The sequence below is a fragment of the Peromyscus californicus genome, unplaced genomic scaffold, assembly GCF_007827085.1.
Source record: "Peromyscus californicus insignis strain IS unplaced genomic scaffold, ASM782708v3 Scaffold_10__1_contigs__length_136768540, whole genome shotgun sequence".
Taxonomy (NCBI): domain Eukaryota; kingdom Metazoa; phylum Chordata; class Mammalia; order Rodentia; family Cricetidae; genus Peromyscus; species Peromyscus californicus.
The window spans coordinates 33,025,205-33,048,273 of NW_026294391.1; the positions used below are offsets into that span (position 1 = coordinate 33,025,205).

At 39.1% G+C, this 23,069-nt stretch overlaps 1 protein-coding gene across 1 annotated transcript in view; it reads left to right on the forward strand.

Annotated features, from left to right (window-relative positions):
* The window catches only part of Phex (phosphate regulating endopeptidase X-linked), a 207,148-nt gene that overhangs the window by 78,889 nt on the left and 105,190 nt on the right, over positions 1 to 23,069 (forward strand). The window contains exon 13 of the mRNA XM_052730304.1: positions 11,716 to 11,817. Within this exon, the coding sequence (XP_052586264.1) occupies positions 11,716 to 11,817 (102 nt within the window). The remainder of the gene's footprint in view (positions 1 to 11,715; positions 11,818 to 23,069) is intronic.

Consider the following 23,069-nt stretch of genomic DNA (forward strand, 5'->3'; position numbering starts at 1 on the left):
TGGCTCAGTCTACAGTCCAAGCTCAATTTCCAATGTTTTCTACATACACAATTTTAAATAGTGATCTCTGATATTTGGAGTGGTGACCAAAGACTGTACTTTTCAAAAAGGTTTTTAAATTAATGTTACCATTCTCTAGTTACTAAGCAGAGATGTGGACATATATATTAAAGAACAATATGTTTACTGTGTTGATTTTTTTTTTACTTTAACTCTAGTTTCTAGAAAATTCAGTGAAGTTGGAATTCCTATCTGTACATTTCGGCTGAGCTGAGTTTTGTTGTTGTTGTTTGTTTTTTTGTTTTTTAAAATCTTATCTTTCATTATTTCATTGTACACACTGTGTACTCAAACAACATAACCTGTATTATGTATCTCATCTCCACCACTAGGTATTTTTGCTGTCTCCTCACATTTTCTGAGTTTTTTTTATTATACAATAGATCCCATTAAAGGAAAGAAACAGCAGTTTTTGATGCTTGTTAGACCAGTAAGGCCTTCATTTTTCTTTTTTTAAATTACTATTTTTTATTTATGTTTATAGGTGTGAGCATGCTTGAGTCTCTGTGTATAGGAGCCTGTGGGGGCTAGAAGGGAGAGTATTAGATCCTCTAGGATTGGAGTCACAGGCAGTTATGAGCTACCATGTGGGTGCTGAGAACCAAAGCTGGGTTATTTGCAAGAGCAGTAAGCACTCTTTAACTGCTGACTCAGTTGGTGCAGCCCCACAAAAAAAAAAAAAAAACTTTGTTCAGGACTACCACAATAGCTGTCAACTCTCTTGCAATAAGAAAAAGAACTTACACTCTACCACGTGTCAGCAAACAAACCAAGAGATTTTTAGCCAATAAGCAGAATGAGAGAGCCATTGGATGGCAAACTACTGGAGGAAACATGGCGAGCAGGAAACTCTTGCTTAAGCAAACTTATTCTTGCTACAGGTAGGCCAAGGTAGTCAGATATTAAGCATAGAAAATGAAGAATTTGATCTGATATTGAAAGTGGTAAGACACTGAAAACTGAAAAAGCTTTCTAAGTCTATTGAGCAGGAGTTTTGTTCAAAGTTGGCAAGACAGTGAGCATAGGATGGGGGTAGGGATAGGGAGAAGAGCAATGTTGAGATTCAGTTGAAAGAGGGCTCAGAGGACACTGCCTGAAGTTTGGTCAAAGGGAGAATTTTTATCAGCTCTCAGATGAAAACTAAGGTCACTGGACTCGTTAGATACAAAAGCATTCTATACACAGAAAGTTAATCTAATTAAAGTAGGGTAAATCTTTTATTATACTTCAAATTTAGACTTTATTAGATGAAGAATGTTAATTTTATTTACTGCTTAGAACAGTTTTCACTTCTCTTTGTACTCTGTAAGGTTTCCCTCACCTCCAATTTTATGTCTTAATAAAGCCATAGATGACCTACAGATGACTACAGTGTCTTCTATTTGTCCGAGCTGCTATGTGAGCAGTTCTGGTGTAATTCTGATCCTAAGAAAGGAATTCTCCTCCTACCTCATACTGCTTCAGCTGGTGTTAAAGACTTAAATACCCACACGGGTCCAATTGCAGAGGTAGAGTTTGAACTTGAAACCTCCATATTCTAGGAGCTCACCTCATCAGTGAGCCAAGATAATTGAATTGATGTGCTGCCATTAATATTCTTTAAGTTTTCCAATTCCCTTGTTCACCATTTCTCTCAGTAGTTGAGTAAATGAGACGTAACTCTAACATTGATGGCAGAAGTCACCTGAAAGTCAGTGTCATGCATCACAGCACTGTCCTTATACTTAGTGGTTCTTTGTTCTCTATATATGCAGATACTGATGTGAGTTGCTCTCAGGAAGATCATTATCCAGAAAAAAAGTTCTTTTGTACACAAGTTATACATAGAAAGAAACTGACTCCTGGTATCCTTGTTTAGTGCATCTAGTAAATATACCAGCTATCTACAGGGTCAGTTTCCAGAGAAACTCTGCTACAGACCTGTCTGAATTAGGAAAAATGAAATTATTTGAGTTTTAGAATAACCTTGCATAGAAATCACACCTAAATTTCTGCAAAGTTGCATTGGTATCTCAAAACCAGTGTCTACTTATACCAATTTGGGAAAATTAGTTAACCTCTTGGAACTCATTTTCATATTTATAAATTCTCCACAAGAATCTGCTGCTAGAGGAATGCAGTGTAACAGTCACTCACAACCAAACTGGCATTCAGCAATAAGCAATTACTGCTGATGCATCTGGAGTCAGTGGTGGTCCCCTCTACAGATCTGCTGATTTTTGGCTGTGCTCGCTCAAATGTCTGGGGGTTGGCCCGTCACAATTAGTTTTGGCAGAAGTGACTAGGACAACTAGGCCCTGTTCCATGTGTCTTACTTCCATCATCTGGCTAGCCTGGACATACTCCCATGATGATGGCAGAGGTGCAAGTAAGCAAGCAGAAACATGTGGGGTCTCCTGAGGCTCAGACTCAGAACTGGCATAAATATTGAGATACTTAATCTTCATTGTCAACTTGACTAGATTTAGAATCACCATAGAAACACACCTCTGAGAATATTTATGAGGGCATTTTCAGACAGGTTTAGTTGAAGAGGAAAGACCCAACTTAAGTATGGGCAGCACCATTCCATGGGCTGGGATCCCTGGCTGCATAAAAAGTGAACATTCACTATTCTCTGTTTCCTGACTGTAGATGCAATGTGACCAGCTTTGCCATATTCCTGCTGCTATGTCCTCTTCACCATGATAGCCTATACTCTCAAAGTGTAAGCCAAAATAAATCCTTCCTCCTGGTTTTTTTTATCACAGCAATCAGACAAGTAGCTAATACAAATGCTATGTCTACATTCTGTTGACCAAGATCACAAGGCAGGGCCAGATTACAGAGCTGGGATTTTTAGTAAAGTGATCTAAAGCCACATAGCATAGGCTGTGGGTAAAGGAATGGGTGCAAGACTAAAGCCGTGATTTCAGACTATCACAGAAAAAGATAAACTAGTACCTGCCTTTTTGGGTTGGGGTGAGGATTCAATGAGATAATCCTTATAGTGGCTCAGCACAATCCATGATACACAGTAAGTAGCCAGGAAATGTTAGCTCACACCTCTTCTGGGGGCCATGGCTCACATTAACAGGAAAGGTAGAGTTTATAATATGAAGGTTTTGACACAGGCTGTGGCACCTTCTGCATGCATATTTCCTCTTTCTAATCTATTTTAGAGTGAAGGTAGTACATTCATCTTGTCATTGCTAGGCTTCAATGGATGTTTGCGTAGGAGTTTTCAGTTGGAATAAAGCTCTGTTTCTTTAAAAAAAGACTTATTTTTATTTAGGTGTATGTGTGTGTTTGTGGTTTAGTACATGCATATGCGTGTGGGTGCCTGTGGAGGTCAGGAAAGGGTGTCAGATCCCTTAAAGTTGTAGTTACAAGTGTTTGTTAGCTGCCCTACATAGGTACTGGGAATTGAACTGTGATCCTCTGCAAGAGCAACAAGCACTCTTAACTGCAGGGCCATCTCTCCATGCCTGGAATGCTTTTTAATTCCTTTAAAAAGGAATCTCTCCATACCTTTTTAATGCTATTGGATTGGCCACATCCCCGAAGCTGCCCTGCCATTTAACATTAGTTGGGCTCATAGGAGAATCTCAAGAAACTACTCAAGGAGCCAAATATCATTTTTATAACAGATCCAGGTTTCACAACTCTCTATGGGCTGAATCTTGTTGCAGTAAATATCCTCAGACCCCAGTGTTGACAACTCACTTATGCAATCTTTGGTAAAATGACATCCAGCAAAAGAAGTAATTTAGATAGCTCATTGGGAATTCTTTTGAAATAAGTGTGGACACTGCTCTTGGCTTCGGCCTTGAATGTGCTGCCATGATTATGACATGTCTGTCCCATTTTTCACATTTGTTGTCTACGTCTTGGGATAGCAATGGACAGTGATGCTTTTGCCACATTTAATTGGTCACCATCTGGGCAAGAAAATTGGATCAGATATATACAATGCAAAAGCCTGGTACTGGAGATTCATTTACTGGAGATTCATTTACTGCAAGAAAGTATTTGTACCTTGAATCAGATCTGAACATTGGGAATAGCCAAACACAGTTACTTGCTGGGGGAAAGGGTGTTGTTACCACAGCTAAGGCCAAGAGCCGAGCCATTATGATGACATGGTTAACTTGTAGATATTATTCTGGTTTCTGATTTATTCCCTCTGAAAGTGGCAAAGTGGCCAACAGGACATGATAAATTATAAAATAGGAAACATCTTGTATATTCATATTTGGTGAAAAAGATATTCTTCCTGTTCCTAGCCCAGTCTTACAGATGTGTAGTCTTTGATGAAAGGACATGCTAAACTCTTATGCCACCAGACTAACATGCTTTATAGCATAGCGTGGGCCAAAATAATTGGATATTCTTTTTTTCTTTTGCCAACATGTTTAATGGCTATGCAAGTTTGCTAATCCTGACAATCTGATGTGATTTATTGGCTCACTCGGCTGCCAGAAACCGCAGCAGTTTCCGTCCTTAGACTTTTTTCTTTTTGACTTAACCATTTGTTCCACCTCCATTGTAGATCCATCCTTTACTTATTTCAGTACCATTAGTATATTTTATCAGAAGCTAATTCAAACTCATTTATATAAATATTTATAGTCTAATGAATCAATGAATATGTAATATTTATGAATTCACTTAATGTCTGATGTCTGTATTTCTAGTAAAGTGACAATTGCCCTTTCCTGAGAATATAGCCCATTTGTTAGTTAACTACAAACATTAATAATGATGTCTGTTCTTCCCTTTCATTAATCAAGTGGTTTGAAGTAGAGGAATCTGACTCTATTCTACATCAATGGTATGGATATATGTGTGTGTGTGTGTGTGTGTGTGTGTGTATGTGTATACATACACATACATGCACACACACATATGTATATGATATATATATATATATATATATATATATATATATAACACCATTCTTATCCATTTTTCAAATGTAGTGTTGATGCCCTCAATTTAAGAGTAGACTAGGCTAACTCACCAAATTACCTGTTTTTTGGTGAAGTTTGCATTTGGTTGCAGGCTATAGCCATTCCAGAGATATTTGCTATGACCTTCCCATTAATATAAAGGTGGATTTGTTATTCACTGATGCATTCAGTTTTGAATCACTCAATTTGAATAGGTCTGTTTTAAAAACTGACTTTGTATGAAAAGAGATGCCATGTAGCTTTCCCTCTTTTAAAGTCTCATATTATTAAGTCTCTTGGTTATATTTGGGAAATCACATACTATATATGAGAGAGCTTTATATTTTCTCTTATACCAGATGAGTATTATAGATTTGCACACATGAAAAACATTTGGATCATTTTCAGTTCCTTATTGAGTATATGCTAGAAGTATGTTTTTCATTTTAACAAAACTACTTACTATGATGGTTTAGTATGTATATACAAGGCACACCAATCAAATCTAGCTTCTTATGTTCTATTCCCTCCATACTCTAGTTTCTAATAATTACTCTTCTACTTTCAAGGTGACTTACAGTCTTACATTTTTTATGTCCATATGTGGCATGCCACTTCATCACCAGCATTTGTTATTAAAAATGATAGCCATCATAGCCAGGATGAGATGATACTGTGGCTATGATTCTCACTTTTCCGATGGCTAATAACACTGCATTTTTCTTTCATATACTGCTTGGCCACTTGTATTTCTTCTTTTGAGACATAGCTATTCAGATCATTTGCCCATTTTAAAATTGGATTCCTTAGGGTTTGTTTTTCTATTTCTTTTTTTGTACTCTATATGGTTAGGGTATTAATACTTCATCAGATGATGAGTTCAGATATTTTCTTCTATTTACTAGGTTGGTTCTTTGTTTTGTTCCCTTTGTGGCGCAGAGCTTTCTAGTTTGATGAATTCCAATCCTGTATTTTTGCTTTTGTTTCCTGTCCTCTGGGTATCATATTGAAAACATTTCATGGTCTACACCAATGTTTGGGATGGTTTTCTCTGTTTCCTTCTAGTAGTTTCTCAGTTCATTTTAGTACAAGGTGAGAGACAGAGATATAATTCAATATTATACATATGAGTATCTAGTTTTCCTGAGATCATTTTATTGACAAGGAAAATGTATGTTTTTGGCCTTTTGTTGAGAATCATTTGGCTGTAGATGCATGGGTTTATTTCTGGCATCCCTGTTCTGTTCTGGCTTGGGTGTCTGTTCTCATGCCAATACCATGCTGTTTTGCTTATGCCTTGTAGTATGTCTCAAAACTAGATATTGTGATGCCTTCAGCTTTGTTTTTTTGGTCCAAGATTGTTTGGGTTATTTAGGGTCTTCTGTGCTTCTGTAGCAATTTCAGGATGTCTTTTTCTAGTTCCATAAAAACTTTTATTGATATTTCCCCAGGAATTGCTTTGAATCTGTAAATCATTTTGAGTAACATGGACATTTTAATAATATTAATTATTCCTCTCTTGAAAATGGGAGGTCCTTCCTAACTTTGGGTCCCCTCCTTTTCTTAATCATGGCTCTATACTTCTCACTGTAGAGATCTTTTGCTTCCTGTGCTATCTAGTTCTACATATTTTAATTCTTAGCTATTGTGAATGGATTTGCTTTTACAATTTCTTTCTCATCAATGTTTTTGGGATATAATGTGCTAGTTGCTTTATGCATTTATTTTGTATCTTCTAACATTACTGGATTTATAATTTTATGAGTCATTTGATGGAGTTTTAGGTTTTTCTGCATATAGGATCATATAATCTATAAACAGGGATGCTTTTATTTCTTCCTTTCCTGTTTGTATACCTTCTATTTTTTGTTCTTACCTAGTTTCTCTAGTTAAAACTTCCAGTGGAGAGTTTAAAAAGCATGAAGTGATGAATTTGTCTTTACTGAGCATCTGTTCAATGTCAGTATTAGTTATGAACATGAAATATGAAATCATCATGTAAAAATCATATACAATATACAAAATCATGAAAGTTACAGAAAATTTAATTTTTCAGGATACCTATTGGCTTTCTTACATATCTATAGTCTCATTTGATCTAAGTCATGGTTCTTGTTTTCAACATTCCTATATCTTGTTAGGGAGACTAAAGAAATATAAATAGGAAACAGTCACAATCATACATAATATATACTCATATTGTTCTGATTTTAAGCCTGAGAGGAACTCCAAGAAGGGATTAAAACATCGGGATGGGATTCATGGATGTGAGTAAGAATTTGAATTGGTTTTGTAGGATTTCTCTATAGCCAGAAGCAAAGACTGGAAGGGAACTATAACAGTTCATGGGGTAAACTGAATCCCCTGACCACAAAACACTGTTGGCATATGCTTAAATGAATCAGTATGCACTGTCACTACCTATGAAAGGAAAATTTCTCATGCCTGTGTGTGGGGAGGAAATATCAGAAGAGAGAGAAAGGGGAGTGGGAAGGACATGATTGAAAGTCCCTTTTTTAAAGCTCATGATAGAAGAATAACATGGATATAGATATATGTGCAATTTTCTGTGGTCCAATATAAGATATTATGACCCAAATTATGGGGTTGAAAGAATGATCAGAAGAGGTAACTTGGAAACAGACATGGTTGAGGAAGAGAACTGACCACTGCCATAGACCAACCAAATGAACTGTACTTTCAGTGTTGATTCAGAAAATCTGAAACAGATGATTCCCAAAATGTTGCTTTACCTGGAAGGCCCTTGACCCAAATGTGACAGATTTTATCACAGTAATATTTTAGTTACTTCTTGTATGTTACATTTTGGTCTTTGACTCTAAATAAACATTTTGTGTGGATAACTTAACCTGCTGACTCCATCTTTAAGTGATTTCCATTAATGCTATATGATGGCTCTTGGGGCATTAGGTCAAGGTTTGGTGAACAAATATTATTTCTCTTTCCTACTTACTTAAAAATTATGTCAGGCTTTTGCTGTCTCGGAGAGGACAATTTGACTGAAGGCAATGTTATTGTGTGACTCTGTAGACTAGTCCAAAGATAAAAATCAAAAGCGTTCTATGATTTATCTTCCTGGTTTCAGTATGCTAAAATCATTATCTTACTTGCATTGACATGCCAACCAATGACATTAATCATCTTTGAATATTTCTCTTGTTCTGCAAGTCTGTTAGGGTAGTTCAGTACCGTTTCACAGAAAATATTATAGAATAAATCCATAAAGGAGAGGAGAAAGACAGAGAGAGAGAGAGAGAGAGAGAGAGAGAGAGAGAGAGAGAGAGAGAGAGAGAGAGAAACACACGGAGTTGCTCTCAAGGGCAAAGAAAGACCAAGTGTGGCAAGAAGTGAAGTGATTTACTTACATTTTGACATAGAAGAAAGGCACAAAGAGAGTGAGTTATCAAAGTATTGATTTACGGAAGACAGAGGTGGGAGGGGGAGATGGAATTCTACATATGAGTAAACTATTTGTCATTCTTCATTCAGACAATAAGCTGAAATCAGTTTGCCTCAGTGTATTTCCACTCGGAATGCCAATCAGCAGGTTACAGACAAAGAGCTTTGAAAACCTATAGAAAATTCTATTCTTAAGCCTTTGATGCATTTGATAGCTATTATAATGCCCAGAAATGGACACAGCAGCTCCTTTGAAACCAAGCCGCCTAGCTTGGTTTTAATAAAAAGTGTATACTTTATTAAAATGCCACTGAAGACAATAGGGCTAAAATGGCCCCAAGACTCATTGTAGGAATCTAAAACAAACAAATAAACAACAAAAACTAACTGCCGAAGATCTTTTTGACTTGGGCAGTGGTTTATTTTGTTTCATTTGATTGATTAAAATATAATGAAATATTAGTTTTCCTGCATCTTACTCAAAACAAATATTTCCTTAGGGATGGTCAGCTTTTTGCTTACTTGTTAGCTACTTCCTATTGATGCTACATGCCGGCCAGAGTACTGGGAGGAAACCTTTTATTCTTCTCTTCTGCTTGATACACAAAGGCCCTTTTCCTCACAGTGTGCTTATGATGCCAGGATGTGTATTGTATGGCCATGTATGAAGGAGCAGACTATTCTTTTAAGAGAAACTCTTTTTGTACATCTCAATCCAATTTCACAGAGAAAATATGTGATTATATGCCCTCTAATCTTGATATTCTTATGACGTTTCTGCCTTTCTTCCTCTTGTAATCCTGCCTCATGTCTAAGATGAATCTTTCCATACAGTCTTTGGATCTCATGTCCCCCTCTGTCCTTTCAGAGACCTTTTATGGCCTTTGCCATAGTTTCCGTCTTTTCCTTCCCAGTGTGTCCACTGGTATTAGAACACAGATTGCTCACACACCAAGCAGCAGCAATGTCAACAAAATCATCATCAGCAAATATTGCACAGTCCCAAGCCTCAGACCACTTGGTTATCCCTATCTCCACCTCTTTCCTTTCTTTTCTTCATAGCTCCTTTACTGGGTTTTACAGATTGGCTGTCTCGATGTCCATGCTCTCCTCATCACACCATGGTCCAGCTCTCTTTTTCTCCCATATTTTCATCTTACAGAATGCCAGCAGTATCCACTGAATTGTGCCTGCCTATAGCCTGGGAATTACCCATCTCCCTGATTTTCTCCTCTCCACATGCTATTAATCATCTGGTTCCATTTCTTTGATCACTACATATGTCAACTTTACTCACTTCTTTCCATCTCTGGTCTCTCCCTCTGATTTGGGAAGACAGCTTTGCTCTTTCTGCATGCAGGTGATGTGCTAACTTGATGAGCTTATCAAATTTTAAGGGTGCTAAGTACTGCATAAGCAAAAGATGTAGTCTCTGAGAGGCTCCATGTCGTTTCTGTACCCCTCCTGTCTGGCCTCCTGTTAGGAATGGTTACTTCTGCATCTGACTGTTAGTTAACTGCTACTTCCTTGGCATGTTCCTCTGATTCATGGGGGAAAACATCTGAGGCTTTTAGAAACTCTGAACTCACAGTTGTCATTTAGACTCTGTGGTCCAGGCCTGGCTCTGGTCTTCACTAGCTATATGAATTTATGTAGACTGTTGACTTCTAATTTCCTTGTTCATATAAATAAGTGGCTTCCTGAAATGCTCATGGAGTTCAACCCTTTCTGTACATAGGACTCACCTGGAGAACTTTCAAAACTCCCACTTGCCGAGGCTGAACCTTATGACCAATGACACCAGTGTCCTGATGTGTGGGCTCCAAGTTTCTTTCTTTCTTTCTTTTCTTTTCTTTTTTTAAAATCACTTTTTGTCAGGACTTTTAAAGCTCCCCCCAAGATTCCAATATGCTCACCAAGTTGAGAACTCAGACTTAATGATGTTAAAGAGACTTTGTCCTCCCTGTCATCTCATGTTCTTGTCACACCTGGATCCTGACTTGAGCTCTCTCTTTCTTTTTGTGTTTTCACTAAGTTGGGAAGAAGTAGCTGTGGAGCCCCCCTTCCCCATCTGCTGTTTGTTCTTATTTACATATGATGGAACCCAGCCCATTGATTTACAGCTCTGGTTCCCTTACAACTGTTATTGAACTGAAAACATAGCTGAAAACTTATTAAACAGAGAGACATTATTTTGAGTGAGTTTTATGCCGACAATTCCTTATAGAACAAAGGGGATGTTTAGAAAGAACATTAACAATTGATTTAGAGGTCCATAATCTCAACAATTAATACAATCCTGGGATCAGACTACAGGGTTTGTTCTTTATTGACTATCCCGTTAAGGAAGCCAAGGCATTTCTGCAGGCGAATGGGATTATGAGGCATACATACATGGTGGGGTCTCCTTGCACCCCTGTGTCAGTGACTCTCTTCCCCCAGTTTTCTCACACCTGCTATGGACCAGCAGAGGCTGTCATCAAAGCAAAAGTGTCCTCAACATGGATGTGATCTCATTCTTTAAATGCTTAGGAAAAGGCCTTTTAGAAAACCTCCTTTCTATAGATGCTGCTTTGTCCCCATCATTGTAGATCTGAAATAAGACTTTGCTGGCCTGCAAGGAAGGAAAGGGAGAAGTAGAAAGGTAATAGACATTGACTAGGCATTTGGTTTCACTACTGGCGCTGAATTTAGGGAGATTTGGGGTCTTAACGTAAATCTGATTTATGTTGGCATAATGTCCTTTTGAGTGCTCTATCTCCCTGTATGATTCTTTTTTAACACTACCTCTTTCAATTGTTGCTTGTTTTCTTGGTAATGCCATACACAGCCTGTGGTTTTGCTTGACACTCTCAGGTTCTGATAAAACTGTGTGTGTGTACACATGTGTGTGCATGTGAGTGCTGTGTGTGTGTGTGGTATTGGGGATAGAACCCAGGGCTTTGCACTTGTTAGGCATGCATTTTGCCACTGAGCTACATTCCCCAACTCTTATTAAATTATTGAAGTTGATTGTTACCTTGATGAGGACAGACCTCTTTTGTAGCTACAAAGGGGTAAGTGATTGGCTAGTGATAGCTTCTGGTGGGTTTTCCACCACCTCCCTGTAAAATCTGTTCACAGATGCTTCTCCCTGAAAAATGTCAGAGCATGGAATCAAACTGAAAAACCCCTCCCCCTGTCCCGATTTTGAACCTTGAAGTAGTTTTCTTGCAACCTGATTTAGGTCAAGGGAACCTTGTCTGAAGTTTCTGGCTTTGACGCTGCTTTTTTTTTTTTTTTTTTTTTTTTTTTTTTTTTGTAGATGGAAGAATTGATTGAGGGTGTTCGCTGGGCCTTTATTGACATGCTGGAGAAAGAAAACGAATGGATGGATGCAGGGACAAAAAGAAAAGCTCAAGAAAAGGTAAGGATTTCCTTTGATGGAAGAAAAAAAACCCCCTGACTTTCTGTTTAATGGATTTTCATGCTTGACATTGACTGTGCAGTTGATTTTTGTATTGACTGAGCTGTTGGCTGCAAATGACCCCAGAGGTAGGTATGTGCTTTTGGATGAACACATAGATTTCATCACCAGGAGGTAACAGAAAATAAGATCTGACTTGTTCTTTCTCTAACTGCATTTTCAAATGCCGTGTAATTCAGCCTTTCCTTCACTCTTAATTGCTGTCTGTAAGAGCCACATGGCTTACTGCCTAGCGAATTTTGCTATAAACCATCATCGGATATGGCAGAATGTAGAGCAGTGGGGAGCCATGGGAAGCAGCTGGCAGAAGGGCCCTCAAGTTGCAAAGAAGAAAACCCCATATTGTCCATGTGTCTTCTCCATTTGTGCATGATGTGTGCAAATGTCCTGAGGCAAGTCTTTTCCTGTAGTAAAGCACATGTACCTCCTAGCCCATTATGTTCCACAAATGGCCCAAAGACCATGCATATCAGCTGTATATGAGTGATAGACCATTGTGGAGTAATAGAAAAAAAATAGTTCCTGTCACAAGTGGGTACTTGTGAAGCTTGGTAAAATTCTCTGATGCTGTGCAACAAGATAAAGGAATAAACAGGGAAATTCTGAACAAGCTATTTTGTCTACAAATAATAAAGGGGTCCATCTTGAATTGGAGATATTCTGGAGCTGGAACTCAAATTGTCAGGGCCAAGGTGTACACTTGCTGGACTCCCTACAGATGCCACTCTGTAGCTGAGAGGCTCTGAAATTGGGAACAGTTCTTCTTTTTAGAGGGAGGTTAGAAACTTTCCTGATGAGAGCAGTTGTCAATGGGACACAGACATGCAAAATTGTGCTGGGCACCTCATTAGCAATGCCTGCTTTAGTGTATTAAGTTGGAGGTCTGTGCATTTGTGATTTTAGCCACCCACCTCTGACTATTATCATTAGGTCCACTGCTTTGAGTCATCATTAGCACCAGCATTTTTGCCTTATGGTCAAGAAACAAGGAGATTCTCATTGTAGGAATGCTGTAAATACCAAGTCCCCTTGTTGAAATGGAAGAACATAAAGGGTAATTTTGCTTTTTTTTCCCTCCCTCCAAGATCTGTCAAAGCTGTTTTAGGTCATGTACGGCACAGGCTGAAGGAGGCAGGAACACACAGGCTGTGTGTGTATGTGGGGGGGGGGGGGACACTCTCCATATGGTAGGTGAAACTTTTGGCATCAACACAGTGTTGTTTCTTGAAGGCTTGGTTTATTTGCAGAGCTAGCTTATGATGTGTGGGGCAGGATGTATCTTGTACTGGGCAGTTGAATGATCAGTGTATTAGGTGCCCTTTGTTGTAGCATGGCGTCCTAAAATATCAATTTTCACACAATGGACTGGTGTGAAGAGAGAGGGAGAGAGATGGAAGTAGGGAGTGAGGGAAGAAAGGAGGGAGGCGGAGGGCAAGAGTGAGAGTGAGAAACCATATGAATGAGCGAGTTATGAATATTTGTGAGCTTATAGTCAGCTTTTCAGAAATAGAAATTAAGATCACTTTACAGTACTTGTTGGTGTTCAGTTAGGGAAAGACTGCCTTGTAGCTGGGTCTTCTAAGCAAGTGGTCCGTGAGTTCTTCTTGAAGGAAACTATTCTCAGTCCTTCTAATATTAGACATGTTCCTGTTGGCCCTCCGGGTTTCTTGCCGTCTTTCATTTTATTTCAACCAGAACTGTCACTTTCCCCCTTCTATAAGTATTCTTTGAACACTCTGCTTTCTTTGAGCTGAGTTCAATCTGCCAGGAACTCCAGTAGCAGCCTGACGGAAACAGATATCAAAGGCAATTGTCCTTCTGGATCTCATTAGGTTCCCCGAGGAGTTCTTGCATCTCAAGGTTCAGAGAAGTTCCAGTAATGCAAGACAAGAAACGGGGTGTTGTTCAAGGATATCCAGCAGTTTTCCCAGTCAGTACTAGCCCTGAACCGGAGAAAATGTACATTTTTCTTTCCGAAACTTGAATTAACTTGCGATTCTAGAAATGACCTCTAGGTGGAGCTCATAGTACTAACTAAGAAGGTAGAAGCTGCAGGCTTTTGTGCTGCTTTTCACTCTGGGGCTGTTTTTGAAATAATATATTTTTCTCTCCACCTCCCCCCCCCCCTTTCCTTCTGCTTTCCTCAACTTGATTGCCTTTTTAATAGTCAACAAGAAAGAAGAGACTCTGCCTAACAATTCCTTGAGTCTTAGATATAAATCTCTGCCCATCTCTGGGCTTTGTCTTTCTGATATGGAGTAGCCCCTGCATTAAGAGAGGATTTGCCTGCATCTAAAGTGGAGGTGAATAATTCGCCTTTTCTTCCTGGTATGACTTGGCACTGTTCTTTGGGCATGTGTTGTATGCAGTATATCACCCAGGCGGAAGATTTCTCATCAATAATAGTGCCCACACTGGGCTGATGCTGAGTCACTTGGCTACCCATTGGGAAAGCTGAAAAAAAATGTTCTGATTTGTGAGGGGCCTAAAGCTTTTCTTTGTCTCACCATGAAGCTCAGGACTGCAGCTAATTAAAGTACCTCCTAAGAGGTGTTGACCTCAGCTTTCCTTCGTGACCAGCCTCTCAAACTGAGTGGTGGGGAAACTCAGATGCTTGCAGGGGTCTGAGGGCCTAACCTCTTGGCTTTTGTGGCAGAGACCCTGTCTCAAAATGGAAGTGTGTGGGTGGGCTTTGTCCTCTTTGCTAGGGGTGATCGCTGTAAAAGATAAACGAGGATGCCTCTGCTTCCTTGAAGGGTAAATTTGTTATCTCTGTCTCCTGCCTTTTTCTGCTCCTCTCTGGAGAGAGGTCATAGGTACTTTTGTCTTTTGAAACTTGCTGTGTTGATTTCAAGTGGAAATTTAATATTGGGAAATAAGCACCAATTTTTATTTAGGTTTCTGTGTTCCCTGCAAGCATGTGCTCTTTAAAATTTTTCTTTTATTTCTTTGAGATTATAATATAATTGCATCATTTTCTCCTCCCCTTTCCTCCCCCCAAATCCTCCCAATCTCTTTCAAATTCATAGCCTCTTTTTCTTTTTCAGCAGAGGACAAGGAGGCCTGCTGTTTTTCAGGTTAATACAGCCTCTGAATAGGCATGCGGTGATAATTGAATGATTTGGGTGTCTTCTGCAGGATTTACCTTGTTCAGAGCTGAAGAGGAGTCCCTGAAGGTCACTGTAATGGTTCTGAGGCTAGGCTGGAAGGGATTCGGGCTGCCTTTGGCCTCCCTGGCCAGTTCTGAGTCAGGAGCAGCTTCCTGAGAGCGGCTCAGGCTTGTTCCCCAGCTGAATTAATTATGGAGCTCAGTGCTGCATCACCTCTGAACTGTTTCCTTGTACTCTTTGAATCTGGGGTCTAAGCTTGTCAGACCATGCCCAAAGGAAAAAAATACCAGCACAGAACACGTGGGGAGGCAGTGTCCTGAGGGTGGCGTGAGAGAGCAGCGGTGGGCTTGGCCACAGCAGGTGCAGAGAAGTTGGCTGTATGTTCCCAACTCCTCAAGCATGCGACTCCCACGCACAGGCTTTGAGTGAGGTAGGAAGATTTCCATTGCAGAGAGCAAAGCAGAGTGTACCTCACCCCTTTGCCTTTGTTACTAAACTCTGCCAATCCCAGACATTGCAGTTTGCACAGCATGCAATCTGTCCTGACCTGTTAGGACCCTGGCTGCTCCCCTCTGAGCCCATGGTTCTGGAGGTGTGCTTTCAGATCTGAGGCACCTAGGAGCTTGTTAACCAGGCACATTTTTACATATCCACCTTAAGAGGATTAGGGGTGGGGTGAGCTCAGGGGATTCTGATGCTTGTAAAGTTTGGGCAACACTCCCCTTGACCTTACTACTTCACTGCATACCTATCTGACATCTAACTGCAGGTCCCCGAATTCTGCCCAAGGGCTCTCTTGTCCCACCAGAGCCTACTGTGAGTGGCACAGCATTCAGGAGACTCACCATCCCCTCCCTCCTCACTGGCCCTGAGCCAACAATTGATGAAAGGTAGCCAGTACCTGCCCCTGCTCCCTCCTGGCTCTCACAGGTTCTATACAAGTTCCTGGGGGGCTTTCCCAGTGGACTTGAGCTTCCTGGCAAAAATGTCCTATGCTGCCTGCCTTCCTTTCCTCTGTCACTTCTGAAGAGCCCTCCTGGAGTTTCTTTGATCCTCTGCCCCCCTTTCAAACACAGTGTGCTTTAATCCCAGTCTCTGGCTCTACCCGCTAGGAGACCACTAAGGAGGACACAGCCTCTGGGTTAAGTCCTCTTCTCATGCCTCCTTGCCTTTAAGGTAATAGTGCATTTCATTGACTCTGGATGCCTGAATTCTTTCAGGAAATTCAATCCCACAAGCATTTGCAGCACATTTTGAACGTGCCAAGTACTGGGCTGGGGCCTGCAGATTTGGGAAGGGGGTGATCAGCTATAGGCCCTCTTTCACAGATTCCTTCATATACCTAGGATGACACAGTGGTGTTACAGATGTTGTACTAGTAGAGGAAGGCTGTTTAATATGGAGAGTTGTAAAGTGGCCCTGGGAGCCTAGGAGGGGAAGCTTTAAGGGAACTGAGACAGGCTGCACCTCAGGGTGCTCATCCTGCCCCCCCCTTCCTCTGTGTATCCCCAGACCCAATTAGTGCTCATGACCTTGTTAGCCCTCGGGCGAGGCTTCTTCTGAGCTCCTCACCACTTGTTACTTGGAACAAATGCCCCCAGTAGCTCCTCCACCCTGGTGACTTCACTCCGGCTGCACCACATGGTTTCCTTTGGATAGGTTTGGAGAGGAGAGGAAAGGCTTTTTACCAGAGTATCTCATGCCCCTCCTTATTATGGGTTCCAATGTATTTGCAGAATGCTCAAGAATACAGTCACCCTGCTTCCTGCATCTACTCCCAGTACTCATCAGGGACAAAGAGCATGCAAACCATGTCCTTGTTCTGGTTTCCTGCTCTTCTCTGGCTTCTAGTACGCACCATGATAAGTTTGCAACCATGTTCTCTCCAGCCCTGTCCATGTATCTTCCAGTCACCGTCTCACAGACATGCAGGCCAAGGCAGTGTTTGTCTTCCTTATATCTCTTTGCCTCACTGATATCCACAGGAAGGACAGTATGGAGGTTAGGTGTATGGAACGCTGACTGTATTCTAAGCCAATTTTGACCCCTGTGAGCTACATGACTTTTTAGAGATGGTTTAATCTCTCCTATTCTCTCCTCAGTTTTCACGTCTGTAAACAATAACTACCTCAGAGGTTAGTTATTGAAGAACTTGTTATTCTAAATGAGATAGTTGCTTTACTCTGGGTTTTAGGTTTTATGATTTTAAACAAATCTATTATTTGTGTTTTAAAGGTTTATTTATTTTTATTACATTTTTCATGCAATATATTTGATCATATTCTTTCCCTTCCTCCAATTCCTCCCAAATGCTGTTTACCTCCATATCTACCCAACTTCATATTTTCTCTCTCTCAACAAACAAAACTATGAAAGCCCAAAGGAAACAATTTTAATTTTATGTGTATGAATGTTTGCATATATGAATGCATGTGTATCATTTGCTTGCTTAGTGCCCTCAAAGGTCAGAAGAGGGCATCACATCCCCTGGAACTGATGTTTTGATGCTTGTAAGCTGCTATGTGGATGTTGGAAACTGAACCCAGGTCTTCTGCAAGAGCAGCAAGTGTCAGTCATCTCTCAAGCTCCCTCCACTAGTATCTTAGTGTTAAATGTATGTATGCATATGTATTTAGATATGTATCTATATATGCAGTGTAAGTAGGAGTTTGATATATTCTTTATGATAGCTTATGGGAGTGATTATAATCCAGAGCCTTATGGGAATGCTGTTTGGGGGTGCTTTCAGGCATGGCCAACCCATGGTCAAGGGTAGCTATGAATGTAGGCCAACAAACAAAAAAGAATCATAAATTTACTTAAAACATTATGAGAGGAGGGGGAAGGAGGGAGGGAGAACTGAGAGAGAGAGAGATGTAATTGTGTGGTTCTCAACTGAATATCACAGATAACAATATTGTATCAGAGGTTGCACAAACCTTAGTCATTTAACCTCTTGTACTTGAGTGTGCATCAGCACCACCAGGAGTGCTCACTGGAACAAGATGCAGCCCTACCCCCAGAGAATCTGGTTCAATGGGTGAAGGTGATGCTGGGAATCAGCATTTCTGATGAAGCCTCAGATGATGCCAATGCTGATAGGACTCTGGGTGATCACAAGTGGCAATTTCCTTCCACCACAGCTGAGTTAATAGAACTGAATGAAGTTTATGGAGTTGTTTACACCCTCTTTCTACCACCTCTCACAGTTAAGTACCTCAGTGGATTGGGACACTCAAAACCCACCCAGGCCACCTATCCTATGATGCTCTGTCTGCTGAATGTTCTAGATAGAGATCTGAAGGCTCCTTGTTGGCCCCTTTGTCCCTTGATTCCACATCAGTGTTTAGGAACTATGAAGATGATGTTTTCTACACAGAAGCCCTCCTAATTTATAATGATTCAGCAATATTTTGTTATGTAGATAAAACAAATATTGTAGATAAAACACATAAAATTGGCAGCATTATTATATGTCAACCTGTAGGTTCAAAATGTTTTATAAATACCACATTGGTATCATACTACCACCACAAGGAAGGTGCAATTATTTCTTTATACAGATTAAGCATGCTTGTCCGTGGTCACTGGGCTGGTTGTTGGAAAAGTTGGGCCTCCATTCTTGGAAGTTTGATTTTACAGTCCCCCTTTATCCTAATGGAAGTGTATCTCTAAGCATGGTCTTCAGACTAGCAACACTGGTATTATCTAGACACTAGCTAGAAATGCAGATTCATAGCCTCCATCAAATCCGTGGAATGAAACTCTGAGAAGGGATGCAGGACTCTATAGTGCAGCTATCCCTCCAGGTGATTCTAATGTAGCCAGAGTGTGCAGACCAGTGCTCCATATTGTGTTTTTGATGCCTTGTGCTGCTGGCTATGCTCCAGTTTTCAACACTTTTTTTTTAAGCTCAAGTTCAAGGCTGAGCACAATAATTCTATATAGAGTCCAACTCATCCAGCACAATGGGGATATTATTGCCGCCTTTGTTTTGCATACAAATTATATTAAGGAAGCTGAAGTTGATATTATGGCTATCTTTTTCTTTCAGCCATGCATGTCAATGTTGGCTTATAGCAAATTTACAGTCAGTTAATTTCTTGGTCTTTAAAAAAATAATCTCACAGGAACTGTTGTTAAGCTCTGTTGCTTCTTGGAATTAAAAAAAAAATCTCTTCTCACAGAATTTCACATTTTATTTTTAATAAAATCTATTTCGTTGTTTTGTTCATAGCTCTAGCTTTTAAAATAATTCCTAGCTCTTCATATTTATTATATTTTTATGAAAATTTATTTTTATTAAAGAAAATGCCGGAAGTGAAGTACAGAACAATAAAGAAAAATCATTGCTTTGTCATTACCAAAGCATAACTAACCATTGCTAATTTCTTGATATATTTCTTTGATTTCTCCTCTATATGTAGACTTTAAAAGACATTTTTGAATAAGGTTGTATATGTATATTTAATTTATTTTTCTCCTAACATTTATATTGTATTTTTCCTAGTATGATGTAATCTTTACCAAAGAGTATCATATAGAAGTCTGTATTCTGTTAATATTTGTATATGTGAGTTAAAATGTCTCTGAAGTAGATTATAGTTGAGTATCTACCATTTTGTGATAAAAACATGTTTTACATTACTTTAATCTTAGAATTAATTTTCTTTTTCTGGTTTGTAGAGAAGGCTGGACTTCAACTTGCTATGTAGCCAAGGCTGCCCTTGAATTTTTGATCCTTTTTTCTTCAAAATGCTGGGATCCCAGGCATGTACAACCATTCCCAGTTCCCAGAATTAGTTCTTTAGAATATGGTCTTTAAAAATCGCAAGTTTATCACTCAGTGTATCAACTACAAGTTCTATTTCTATATTGTTGATAATTTGCTAAATATACATTTTTGGTTATATTGGTTTTCTGGGTTACAATGGATATGATCACAAAATGTAATTGGAATCAACCCATTTGCTCATGCTTTAGGTATTCCCTTCTAGGTTCATCTACTGAAAAAAATCTGCTTGAGGCCAGGCCTACTGGCTTATGTGTGTAATCATAGCTGCTTAGGAGTATGGCAAGTTAAATTCCACCCTGGGATATATAGTTAAGACTCTGTCTCAAAGTAAATAAGGGCTAATAATATAGCTTAGTGATAGAATGCTCGCCTAGCATGTATGAGACCATGGGTTCCATCACCAGTACTGAAAAAAAAAATCTTGGTGAAATACTCTGGGGTAGGTTTTATGTTAGGAGCTATTCAGTACTTTAACTAATAGATTTTCAGTTCAGCTGTTAATGCTTCAGCCTAACCCCTAGAGCTATCATCTGTATTTTCTGCCTTTTCCTGTGAGAATTTGTGAGACATTGAGCAATGCTTTGCTGTTACTCAGTTACCCTCTATTTAGTACCTTCCTTGACTCTCTAATCTATCATTCCAGTGCCAAAATGGAAATTCAAGGAAAAGAGAAATGTTTATATGTTTTTCGTCCTTTATAAACATGCTGTTTTAATGAACATTTAAATACTACACAAAAATATTCATAGAAAACTCATATGTCCTTATCACTGAGACTCAACAGTTAGTAATATTTTGCTACTCTAACTTCAACTAGACCCTACCCTCATCTATGTTTATGTTTATAAATTTTAACACTAATTCTATCCATGGTGATACAGACATCATTTTCACTGTATTTCAATAATCCAAAATATTTGACTGTATTTCCAATAGATACAGAGGTTTGGAAAACTAACCACAATTCCATTATTATATGCAATAGCAGTAGTACTACCACTATTAATTCCTCATTAATTAGTGATTTGTCTGTTTGTGATTTTCTGTGATTATTATAAAAATATTTGACTAGTTTTTAAGCAATTGGTACAAATCAGTATCCAGTGTACACATAATGTAACTAATAGGCACATCTTTTAAAACTTTAAAAATGTTAAGAGCACTGTCTATCCTCACCCTTACAAATGAATTTAATTTACTTACTAAAGAAATTAGATTTCTTAGCAGAATTTTTAACAATCTTGGTTTCTTCTGGAATATTCTGTGCTTTGGATTTTCTGTAAATTGGAGGTAAATGTTGAGCTTTGATTAGATTGAAGTTCAATTTCTTTTGACAGGAAGACTTGATGGACAGCACTGGATGCTTCCTTCAAGAAGCACATGATGCCATGTTGTCTGAATGTCTATCTCAAGGACAATCCATAGGTTTGGAGACTGTCAGCCTTATCCTTTCATTTTAATTTTCTTATCAGTCCTGCTCCTCTTATGGTGATGCTCTTTCTTGACTATGTCATTAGGATCACCTGGAGGGATCTGTTTTATACATTTAACTAAAATATAATTCCATCACTTTCTTCCTTCCCTTTCCTCCTTCCAGCATCTCCCTCTAATCCCTTTCGGGTCTCCCCCGACTGTCAAATTGATAGGCTCTTTTTCTTTGAGTGTTACTGTTTTAAACAAGGTCTCTAGGAGATAAAGACATCACATTTATTTATTTGTTTCTTTCTTTCTTTGTTTATTGTGTCTCTGCATATGGAGGTCAGAGGTCAATATTGAATACTTTCCTCAATAGTTTACCACCTTATTTTTTTAAACTTGGTGTTTCATTGAACTTGGAGCTCACCAATTTGGCTAGAGTGGCTGGCCAGTGTGCCCCTGGTACCTTTTTGTTTTTACCCACCCTAGCTTTGGGATTATAGGTATGTATCTCCATGCTTGGCTGTTGTGTGAGTTCTGGGGATGTAAACTCAGGTCCTCATGCTTGCTCAGCAAGCACATAACCAACTGAACTGTACCCCAGCTCAAGGTATCACTGGTTTTCAAACTTATGTAGAGGAACAAATGGATAGTTGCTATGGAAAAATCACTGACAGTTGTTTTTAGTGAGCATTGATAACATTGCTAGATATGAGATTCTGCTAAGCTTCGCAAATGGTGATTTTCAAATTCTAGCATTCTGCATTGATTAGTTAGAATATTTCTATAAAAAGGTTTTTTTCCCCTTTTTTAATCACTTGATTAGCTTGATTAGTCTATACAGGAAAAGCTGCATGAAGGCCTGTTTTTCCTATTATTAATTCTTCCAAGTTGTGCCCTGGAAACCTCCAGGGCTATCAAAGCACTTTCCCCCACAGGATTTTAAAAAATGCATTTGATATGTTTAAATTTATTATAATTCTTTCTGAAGTTCACATTATTTCATCTGAGCTAACTTGTGATTCTTCCTTTAGGGAATTTTGATATGACCCCAAATGTTTTAGACTGTGTCTTTTGTTTCCTGGCATGACAAAATATCCTCCTTAATGTCTGACTTCTATTAAATCAGTGTCTTAATCAATTCTTTAGTAATGAGCAATTTTTTTTCTGGGGATGGTGGTGAAATTTCTGTTCTAACTGGAAGTACAGAACTCCAATAATGAGGAAATTTGCAAAACAATTCAGTAGAAGGTGACTTGAATTATCTTTTTGTAAAGAGGCACTATCATGTCAATGGACACACAGTCAACGGATTTTGAAAACTCACATATTGTTGCATTTCCTTCTTTCTTTTTGCAATATTACATTCGTAATATCGATTGTTAAGAATATAAATAAGGAGACTGGAGAGATGGCTCAGAGGTTAAGAGCATTTGTTGCTTTTGCAGAAAAGCCAGGGTCAATTCTCAGCACCCTTATGGCAGCTGACAATTGTCTGTAACTCTTATTCCAGGGTTTCTGACACCTTCTTCTGACATCTTTAAGCACTAGGCATGCAAATGTTCATATATATATATATTCATATATATATATAAAATAAAAATAAATACATATTTTAAGAAAGAATATAAATAAGGGGCTGAGGAGGTAGCTCACTGAGCAACAGAACTTGTACATGCATGAAACAGAGTTTAGATTTCATGCACCCATCTAAAAGCTGTATGACTACAGGCATGGCTGCATATGCCTGTAACCCCAGCACTGTGGGGTAGAGACAGTCAGAGCCAGGTAACTAGCTGGCTAGCTAGCCAAGCTGCAACATCAATCTTCTGGTTTATTGAAAGACCCTGTCAAGGTAGTATGGCATAAAG